This window comes from Dermacentor albipictus, unplaced genomic scaffold, assembly GCF_038994185.2.
Source record: "Dermacentor albipictus isolate Rhodes 1998 colony unplaced genomic scaffold, USDA_Dalb.pri_finalv2 scaffold_24, whole genome shotgun sequence".
Taxonomy (NCBI): Eukaryota; Metazoa; Arthropoda; class Arachnida; order Ixodida; family Ixodidae; genus Dermacentor; species Dermacentor albipictus.
Window position 1 is genome coordinate 4,446,933 of NW_027225578.1, and position 11,388 is coordinate 4,458,320.

At 47.6% G+C, this 11,388-nt stretch overlaps 1 protein-coding gene across 1 annotated transcript; it reads right to left on the bottom strand.

Annotated features, from left to right (window-relative positions):
* Window positions 1-10,374: 10,374 nt before the first annotated feature.
* Window positions 10,375-11,166, bottom strand: LOC135909121 (E3 ubiquitin-protein ligase MARCHF3-like). Its single transcript, XM_065440949.1, has one exon. The coding sequence runs from the start codon at window positions 11,164-11,166 to the stop codon at window positions 10,375-10,377; it is 792 nt and encodes a 263-aa protein (XP_065297021.1).
* Window positions 11,167-11,388: the final 222 nt, after the last annotated feature.

Consider the following 11,388-nt stretch of genomic DNA (forward strand, 5'->3'; position numbering starts at 1 on the left):
ATAACCTCCAGGGCTCTCTCGAGGCCTTCGTTTGCCGGTTAATGTACCCTCATGGAGCAGTGCGTGTAAAAAAAAATGCGATCTATCGTTGCGACGAAAAAAGCGACCCGCGACTTGTACAACACTAGCCAGAACCTTGTCCCTTCAGGCACAGTGATGACCAAATGGGGCGACTGTGCCCACTGCCTCACCGCGCGGGCAGCCAGCGGCGCAGCGTAAACAAACTCGACCATACTCCGCGACGCTGGCATGTCTAGGGGACAAACGCATACAATACTCGCTAAGAAACCTACTCCATAGTGCCTAGGCAGAGTAATATATTCAAAGACCATAACCCCCAAATGTTATCTCTCGCGCCCGCTTTTACTCGGGCCTGCGCACAAATGGCTGGTGATCCCACAAATGAACGTCTCGTGAGATGTCGACGACCGCCGCCGACGCGGCTGCCGATGTTTCTTGTCGGCGAGATTGGCGCGCCTTTTAAACAGGTATAAACACTCCAGCTCCATTTGAGATTTTTTGTTGTCTTGCTTAATGGACGGTGGATGGATGGATGTTATGAGCGTCCCCTTTGGAACGGGGCGGTGGGTTGCGCACCCAAGCTCTTGCTACTATACTGCCTAATATTCCACCTAGGTTAAACAATGAAAAAAGAAAAAAAAACACTACCAACTACCACGCCCAAATTTTCTGATCCCCTATTGCGAACTGTGCTTTTGTACGTCTCCGTCTTTTGTAGTTTCCCTACTTTTATTCCACCAATCCTCCAATCGCCTCTTACTAATACCTATTGCAGACATGTTTACTTTACCACTGCTCCCGCTGAGCCCAAGGGCTTCAAGGAGGCCAGTGGTGCTTAAATCGACCACTGGCTGGACGTCTTCACTATCTAATAAAACATGCTCCATAGTTTCCCTAGCTTTACCGCAGCAAGCACATGCTTCTTCTTCCTTATTATATCTCGCTTTATAGGTGCGTGTTCCAAGGCATCCTGATCTCGCTTCGAAAAGTAATGAGCTTCCCTTTGAGTTATCATAAATGGTTTCTTTCCTGATTTCGTTTTTTCCTCTTAAGTAGTTACTCATGGCAGGTTTCTTTTCCATTGCCGCCACCCATGAGATTAATTCAGCTTCTCTGACTTTCCGCTTGACCTTTGTTGTTGTGTTGTCCACCCTACAGGCCGCATACTTGCTGGTAAGCTTCCTAGTTCTTTTCCTCCACTGCGAATCAATGTTTTTCCTGTACATTTGTAGTCACTATCTTGCCAGGTTTGCAAGATAGTGAGGGCTATCTGGCGCACCACAGGCAAAGCTGCGGCACTCTACGTGCGAGAGTATATGCGGTGAGAAAGGAAGTTTCATTTCTCGGCTTCTGCCTGCCCACTGCCGCGGCAACCACGTCTGTTCACTGCGGCAAAATAGTTAAGACGCCGTCACCCCGTTCCAGTTTTCGTACATGCCACGGACCTCCGACTTCTTGAAGCGTACCATTCAAGCTGCACGCGAGTTGCAATATCTGCTTTCTATAAAAAACTAACAGAAAAACTTGAACATCTCAACGTTCCTTCACATCTCGTAAATTGGATTCGCGCTTATCTTTCTAACCGTGCGCAATTCGTAGTAGTTGATAGTTGTTCTTCCAGCATCCTTCCTGTCACTTCTAGTGTTCCCCAGGGTAGTGTTCTTGGACCATTATTATTTAACATATATATTAATGACATTGCAGACGCTGTTACTCAACCCGTACAAATAAAACTATTTGCTGATGACTGTCTCCTCTTTAATGAGATCACCTGCCAACATGATCAATTTATTCTAAACTCCAACCTTCAAGACATACTAGCATGGTGTGCTCACTGGGATATGCAGCTTAACATTGATAAAACAATATTTATGAAGACCACTAGAAAAATTAATAAATTGTCGTTTACCTATAGCCTACCATCCATACCTCTTACGGAGGTGAATGAATATAAGTACATCGGTGTTACAATAGCCAGTAACCTTAGTTGGAACTCGCACATCTCTCATCTCTGCAACTCAGCTTTTAAGAAGCTTTGCTACCTCAAGCATAAATTAAAACGCGCTCCTTCTGAAACCCGTCTTATCGCCTACACCTCTCTTGTCCGTCCTAAACTCGAGCATGCAGCTATTGCATGGGATACCTACACTAAAACTAACAGCCATGCGCTAGAAATGATACAACGTAAAGCGGTAAGGTTCATCTTCTCTAAATATCGCTCAAGTGATTCCCCAAATCAGTTAATGGCTGAACACAATATTCAGTCTTTGCAACTAAGAAGAAAAATTCATAGGCTTAAATTTCTCTTCTTACTGAGTAACAATAAACTATCTCTTTCTCCCGAACCTTACATAACACCCCTTACTGCCCGCCGAACAAGACATCGCCACGCTGCCTCATTAACGCCTTATAATGGTAGAACCAATGTCCTTATGTCTTCCTTTTTCCCTCGAACAGTAACGGAATGGAACAGCCTACCTTATAACAAACTTCTCAGCACTGACTCAATAACGTCCATTACTATCTAATATTAGTGCTTGTTGTTACAAAATCTGATTTCAATTTGTATCGTTGTGCAATATTTATTGATTTCCGCGTCGTAATAATTTTGAATTATGCATTCCGCTTTTCTTCTATTACAATTCCAGTGCTTTGAAATTGTGCTTGTGAAAGAGTGTTTCAATTTGTATCTGCCACACTCTATGCATTATTTAGGTGCTTTACTCATTATGCATTTGTGCTTTCTATTACACTTTTTCCAGAGCTTTTTTTTTCTTTTTACTCCTTCGTCTATTGTGTTTTCTTTTTTTGTATGTACCTTTCCCCTCCTTCCTGGGCCTTCTAAGGCCTGCAGTATTCTTAATAAATAAATAAATCTGCTGTATCGAAACGTTCTCGTAGAATTAATTCCACCACGTAAGACCCGCAACAGCATCTTCGTACTCAACGTCTACAGCAGTCCCAGATGCCGCCAGCACCGCTTCCATGTTCTCTTCAAACGGGCAATCGACATCGCCAAGGGGCAACAGCTGTTCATTGGGGGGGACTTTAAGGCGCCGCACACGGCGTGGGGTTGCAAGCACGATCACCCCAAAGGCACTCATCTATGGGCAATGGCGCAATACGCCGGACTCGAGCTGGTCACCGACCCCGCGGCACCAACAAGGCAGGGCAACAGCGTAAGCACTGACACGACGCCGGACCTTACTTTCACGTGCAACACACGCAGAGTCACTTGGCCAAACACCATGCAAGACTTGGGGAGCGATCACTACATTATTTCCATAGAAGCAGAAGGTGGTCCGCAGGAACACAATACCGGTCGTCAAATGAAGCTCACCAAATGAAATCGGCTACGCTAACATCATGATGAGCAACAAATGGAAGACATCAAAGATATAGAACAATGGACCGACCAACTGCGGTGGGATATCGAGCGCATAACGCAAACGATCCCGTCGACAGCTGGGCTCGAGAATATAGACTCCCGGTTGCTGCACACGTGGGAAGCCAAAACTTACCTGCAGCACCGATGGAAACAACAGAGACACAATAGGAGACTGCGTAAACGGATAGCACAGCTGAACAAAGAAATAGAAAAGTACGCGCTTAACCTGCAACATCAACGATGGGAAGAGAAATGCGCGGAGGTGGATGGTCAACTCACAACGCGTTGCACGTGGCAGATACTGCGGTACCTGATCGATCCCGCCAACACCAAGACCACACACATGCAAGGCGTATACAAAATCATACACGCTTACGGGGGAACGGAAGAATAATTCCTACGGGATGCGGAACGCCTTTACATGTCCCAAACGCCACCGCAAATATATCCAGACTACTCAGGAGAAAGCAACGCCACCCTAGACGAGGAATTCTCCGTTGCCGAAATCCAGGCGGCCCTCGTAAATCTGAACAGTAAGTCGGCCCCTGGCCCCGATCGAATACCCAATAGGGCACTACGCAATCTCGATTACGGATTGATCGAGAAACTAACAAAATACATTAACGAGTGTTGGGCGCACGGCAAGCTACCCCGGCAATGGAAAGAAGCAAATATCACACTGATAGCGAAACCCGGCAAGAAATTACAGCTGGAGAACCAGCGCCCCATCTCCCTCACGTCCTGCATGGGCAAGTTAATGGAGCACACGTTTCTCAATAGACTCACGGATTACCTCGAGGACAACGACTTATTTCCACACACCATGATTGGGTTCAGAAGACATCTCTCCACGCAAGACGCCATTCTGTAACTAAAACACCAAATCATAGACAATCCGGGGCCTTCGACGAGAGCCATCCTCGGGCTGGACTTGAAGAGGGCCTTCGATAACGTTCGCCACGATGCCATATTGCGACAAATAGACAAGCAAAATCTCGGCCTGCGCACGTACAACTATGTCCGAGACTTCCTCGCGGGAAGAACCGCTCGCATGTGAGTGGGACAACTACAGTGAGAGCAAATCAACATCGGCAGCTCGGGCATCCCGCAGGGCTCGGTGATCTCGCCAATGCTCTTCAACCTCATCCTGCTGGGGTTGCCCGACCGATTGTTTCAAATCGAAGGACTGCATCACACGCTATACGCGGATGATATTACGATCTGGACGACAACGGGCAGTGACGGAGCGATCGAGCAACGTTTACAACAGGCCATCCAATGCTTGGAAAACTACCTCGTGGACACGGGACTCTCCTGCTCGGCCGAAAAATCCGAACTGCTGCTATATAGAGCAGTCAGTAGGGGCGCCCACCTAAATGCTACACCCCCCTGGAAAAGCAAAACATCCAATTCACGGCATCAAACGGCCTACCCATCCCGATAGTAGAGAAAATCCGGGTACTAGGAATGATGATAGAGCATAAGGGTGGCAATGGCGAAGCACTTCGCAAGATAATGGCAAAGGCCACCAGCACGATGCAGCTCATTCGACGCATCACGAACAAACACGTGGGCATGCGCGAAGGCAGCGTCATCCGACTCATACAAGCCTTCGTCATTTCTCAGATAAGGTATATGGCAGCGTTTCACAACTGGACGGTTGCGGAAAAAAACAAGCTCAACGCGCTGACACGCAAGGCGTACAAATGTGCGTTGGGACTTACGCCTGGAGTTAGCACCACTAAGCTCTTAGAACTAGGCCTACACAATATGCTCGAAGAACTCGTGGAGGCGCAACAAGCGTCCCAACTTGAACGCCTATCCAAGACCCGCCCGTGCAGACACGTACTTGAAAATCTCGGCATCGCATACCACTGGCAACACGGCGTCAAAGTAGACATTCCAAGACACATACGCGAGCACCTATACGTACCCCCATTGCTCGCAACATGCACCTCCAACACCACACGGGGAGGCGTAAAGCCAAGGCAAAACACATGAACAAAAGTTACTCTAACGACAAGGAGGCGGTCTTCACCGACGCAGCCCGCTATCGAGACAGGAAGAGTTTCGTGGCGGCAGTTAATAGCCACCGAGGCAGCCACCTCACTAGCGTCACTGTGAACACGGCACATGCCGAAGCGGCAGAGGAAGCGGCCATAGCACTGGCCCTCACACAAACCAAAGCTGCATACGTGATCTGCGACTCGCAAACGGCAATTCGAAATATTGCAAATGGGCGCATCTCGCAAGAGGCGTATCAGATACTCCAGCGACATCCCATACACCAGGGAGAGGCCGACGTTGATAACCGAAGGCATTTGCTATGGATCCCGGCACACACTGTAATGAGCACCCCCAACGAAGCGGCTCACGGCGTTGCTCGAGGCCTGACTCACCGAGCAGCATCGGAGGAAGAGCCCCTGCGGGGTACTGCAAACGTCTGGGCATGGGAGGATCGTATGACCAGTTTTCACGACATCACGGCACACTACCAATTACAAAGACGCATATACCCATTCCCTCACGCTAGGTTAGACAGGACGCAAGCAGTACACTTCAGACAATTACAAGCAGACTCATACAGAAACCCCAGACTCATGCACGCCATGTATCCAGACATGTACACTACAAACAGATGCACATCGTGTGGCGAGGTTGCCACACTAAATCACATGTTATGGGAGTGTCGGGACCTAACAAACAAGTCGGGCAGTGCCAACCCCTCCGTCTCTTCCACCGCCAGCCTCCGGTCACGTTGGATGACCGCACTGCTCCGCTCTGACCTGATAGCACAACTCTGGGCCGTCCAGCGAGCCGAGGAAGCCGCTTCGAGACAAGGTCTCGGAACCGCGTCCGCGGCGGGTGCCCAGACCACTAAAGAGACGCCGGACTGAAATCTTGTTGATTTGAAATAAAAGTTTACGCTCTCTTTCTCTCTCTCTATCTGTGTGTATCGAAAGCTTTCTTTAGGTCAAGCAAAACTACAGTGGCAAGCAGGTTATTCGGAAATGCCACGGTATTTTTTTCTGCCAAAGTTAGCAGAGCTGTTGCAGTGGAGTGATGTAATCCGAATCCAGGTTGGTCCGGGCAAATTGAATGGCGTTCTTCAAGGAAGTTGCGTACACGTTTTGCAATAACTTTCAGATGGACGGTACGTTGGACACGTTAGTATTCCATACTGAAACTTAACAGGAAACGGCACGAAATGCACAAGAGAGAAGAGCGGACAAGCGCAGATAACTGCTGCCTCACATGCCAGGAAGTGGTCCTTGCACTGCACACGAAAAAAAAAGCATGTAGGTATGTCGATGATTTCCTTATACTGGTGGACGCAAATAGGTATGTTACAGCGCGGGCCGATATGGTTAAGCTTTTTCACAGCGCTTGTCGGTGCATCTTCTTTGCTTAGTTCGTGCCGTTCCGTGCTGTCGATAGTCTCGGTTTGCAATGTTTTATTTCAGGAATAATATTGATAATATACAAAACAGATATAGGTCCGTAACTTGAAGGATGAGAGCGATTGCTGTCTTTATATACCAGTACGACTTTGGCTTTAATTTAAACAAGAGGGATAACTTGACGTACGCAACGAACGGTAAAATGGTAAGACGGGGCTCAGGGCACCGATATTATCTTTCACTAACCGCGTTGCTTTACTGGTGCTCATATTAGCAACATATTGAATTTCCGCTTATGTTGTGAACAGCAAATAACGTATTCAATAAAGAGTGTGAAAAGTATTGGTTCCTATTAGAAGGGAAATGCGCTTGTAATACTGACCCGATTTCAGCGAAATAATAATTAAAGTTATCCACAGTACGTTCTCAAGGTAGATCTCCAAACAATTAGTTTACGATCTCCCAAGTTCTTTTACACTTACCTTGAGCATGTTCAGTAAGAGAGGAATAGTATTCCCCCCTACGTGCTTTCATGAAATATACCGGTTTATTAAAATTTAAAACTGGCCTGAATAGTTATCGTTAGGTTTATGTAGCCCTCCATTTGCCGAAGCAGAAATATCTTTTGCTTCAGCAATGCAAGCATCTCATTCATCATCCAGGGACTCAAAGGAGTCTTCTACGAGCGTGCAGTTACGTTTCAACAGCTATCGTTGACGACACAGAAAAGAACTATTACATTTTGATATTCGATATTGACATCATTATCATATACATTAATAAAATCAATGCCGAGAATGTTATTCTGCAGTAAGTTATAATCTGCTTTGCTGACCATTTTCAATCACGTTGCACTCTTTTTTCTTTGCGTCATTAACGGAAACGAAAACAGGAAGGTGATCCGATATCGCTGCATCGTAAATTCCAGCATACCTTTTTTATTCAGTGCTAGTCAACATAGGTCAATGGTTGTTGCCGACGCACTAGTTTTTCAGGCTAGTTATTGTTGATCGTGTTGCGAAAGTTGAATGAATTTAGTTCTGTGTAGTTATGATGACTAATGTGCGTCAACGTTCACGTCTCCAAGAATTACTACCGCGTTGTTGCACTTCTTGGAAAGATGGCAGAATATTTGTTCCGTTTTATCGAAAAAAGAAGCAGCGAAGCAGCATCAAAATTTTGCTCCTGATAAACGACGCCGATCATACCGCTACAGTGCAATCGAAGAAATAGGGCTTCTGTATCTGGGGAACTGCAATTCAGCGGTAATTCAGTGAATGCGTAGCCACGCTGCCACCACGTGAACAGGGGAAGCGCGGATGCGAGTCACATAACCAGGGATGGCCACCTTCTCTCCTTTCATTTTTTAGCCAAGTTTGCGTTGTTGCTAGCAACACCCCTCGAATCTGTGCCCATGCTTTGATAAAGGTGCTAGGAGCAAGTCAATTTTTTTTTATGCTGCGAACGTTGCAGTAAAAAAATAGTACTCCTACCGCATAGCAGTTGATCGGCTTGTGTTATTCTGAGTGCCATGGCTATGCTAATAGGCAGACTTAAAGTTCCACGTATACCTACACTAGCCTCGCGCAGTCATCTTCAAACGGGATGTGAATGACCTTCGAGTTCTCAGATTTTCTCGCCAAGACTTGTCCTTCCGCCAGCCGGACGAATCTTCAGCTTTATCCTCAAAGCACGAGGGTTCATTCACGAACGCACGTGCCTTTGTTTGGAAACCAAGCATTGTTGTGTTAAGACTGTTCACTTTAAGTGATTTTTGTACCTTATCACGCGCGGACCGTGAGCGATATGTTACGACATTTCGAGCATTGCTGACCTTTGTCGGAATTCTTTGCACAACCGCCAAAGTCTTGACAAGAAAACCCAACGCGTAAACAGCTGGCAATGGTTTCGACAGCTTTCTATAGGTTTTCGTTTTCAACAACAGGGGTATACCTTTCAATTCAATGTTCTTCCGTCTCGAGTGCAAATCTGTCAGCAGTTTTCTAGTGTCACCTACTTTGTCTTCGTGTTCTCTGTCTGGCACTTGAGGCGGCGACTTCTTGCACCATTCAGCTCAGATTTTATTTAGTTCATTAATTCATCAAAATTGTCACTTAAAAAGCTTATAGATGCGCTGAGGGATGTCAGTTCGACCTTTATGGCCTTGTTCCTAGAATCTTTCACGTCAGCCTTAATAGCTGACAACGAATTTAGTAGCCATCTCAAGCAATACATTTCGCAGGCAGTCAGCAGTACTGGGACCTTTTTTAGCTCAAAGCGTTGACAAGATCTGGGAGAGCATTTTATTTTCCATTTCGTCGCCCTAGGACGTTCTTTTCGATCGCGAATAGTTCTATAACAAGAAAACAGACAAATATTCCATAGACAAGCTGGCAGAAACGGTCCCCGCTCGCGCTACAAGGTCAATTGCAAGAGTCATTTCTTTATAGGGTTTAGGTCTTTATCAGGCGATGTTCCCGTCCTCAGCTGCCGTGTGAGGATTCTTGTAGATACTTCGACCAGCTACTTGAATAATTAATGACGCCTGGAGTGGGTTATCAATTAAGGCTATGTTCGACCAAGTGAGCACATCCGCGCATGCTAGCTCAGTTCCAATTTTTTTTATTACGAGCCTCAGTATTATAACACTATTTACAATGTTGGAACCACATCCCCTCGTTCTGTCGTGCAATTAGAAGCACGTAAGAATCCCAGCAGGCAGGGACAGCAAAAATAGATATATGGTTTGCATTACATCATCGTGGCTGCAATCTCACGCTACTAGCGTGTGCAGAAGCTGCGTAAACGCGAAAGGTTAAACACGACAGGCGCCGAGCAACAAAACGATAACAGCGATAATGCAGCGAAGGACGGTCACATGCGGTCACTGCCAGAAAGTAAACCAAAGTAGGTGACATACGGCGCACCGACGTCAACGTGGCCGCATCTGTTGTGGTACTAGCACGGTGAAAATTGCATGGAAGCTTCCTACTTTGGTATGCACTAGCGAAATCCTAGAACACAGCGGATACTGCGAAATGTTGCAAATAAGGTTTGAGATATGTAAAGCTCTAACTGCTGTAAAATAAATTTTGGGGTTCGACGTGCCAAACCACCATATTCAAAGACACGCCAGTGGGGGAGTCCGTATTCATTTTGACCACCTTAGGTTCTTTATGGGCGCCCAGTTCGCGCTACTTGGACTTTTTTTTTTAAATTTCTTCTAATTCAGTATGCGGCCATCTCGGCCGGAATTCGATCCTGCGCGCTCAGTTTGATTAGCGCATTGTCAAACTACGCGACCACAGCAAGCGCTAACGCGGCAAACTGGAAATCATTTAAAACAATGAAAAAAGCATTGAAAAAAACAATTCGATATCAAGAGTAGCCGTTTTAAAATCAAAGCTATCTTTATTTGTAAAAAAAGTATTGAGTAAAAAGTCAAAAATTGAGGCGAAGCTGCACAGAGCTGAGTCTCACAAAAAAAAAATACAAGGAATGCTTAACGCATCATTTTGCTTATACCATAAAACGAATAAAAGTGTTTATCGAAACAACAAACATCTACCAAAACGCGAAGCCTGCGGATGGGCCAAGCGAGTAGGTCGGCTGCTGCTGCGCAGAAGGCAGGTCTTCTGGAAAAACGTTCGGGCAATATTCCAAAGCCGCTCGCGTGCCGCCGCCTTGACCTTGTGCCGCTGACGCGCGCCCGGTCTCGTTGACGCTTCCAGCGACGACATGCACCAGCTTTCGCACGACCGCCGATTGACTGACCGTAGTCCTGTCATAGCCGCGTGCAGCTGCTCCCCTGGCTAAAGGTGGTGCCATGATCCTGCGCATCGGATTCCTTGCCTGCCATGCCGCGAAAGCTCGGTAGTGGAAGCGAACAGTGAGGAACGACCAGGGCAAGTAGGCCGTGACCAAGAGGCAGGCGAGAGTGACCAGGCCGGCCGCCTCAATGATGCGGCCTTCGTGCGTTTGCTTCGAGGCGCTTTGGGTGCACATGAAACAGCTCGGCATGGCCACCGGCGTCAGGAGCGCGAAGCAAAACAAGTCTCCCAGCACCGCCCGCTGCGAATTGCCGTGTAGCGCCCAGTGGAAGAACTGGCGTACGCAAGTGGCTTGGCCCGCGGTGGGAAAGCGCTGGTAGCAAATTTCGCAACAGTCCACGTTGCGGGCGTTCAGCCAGCGCTCCAGGCACGTGACGTGCAGGAGGCCCGTAGTGCCCGAGCACCTGCACAGAGACACGAGCGAGTCCTGTTGGTCTCCCTCGTGGCAAATGCGGCACATGGGTCTGCTACTCGCCGTTACGTTGAGACAGCCGGCGGGCGTGTGAGGAGGGCTGCCAGTCCACATCGGGTCGCTTTCGAAATCGCTCGTTGGGTTCGAGCTTGGAGAACAGGCCAGGACAACGTCCGCAGGGGGCACGATAACTCTCTTCTCGCTCTTTTCTTCGCTTTCGGGGCTCGAATCAACAAAGACAAGGGTACCTTTAGGCGTGCAAGATGGCGAAGGCTCGATGTCGGAGGACAGTTCTCGGCTGGCACTGCGGGGCTCTGGAGACAGCGAAGGAGAGGA

What these genes read in the sequence shown, in the direction of transcription:
- LOC135909121 (XM_065440949.1), bottom strand. Translation starts at nt 11,166, where the DNA reads ATGTGGACTGGCAGCCCTCCTCACACGCCCGCCGGCTGTCTCAACGTA.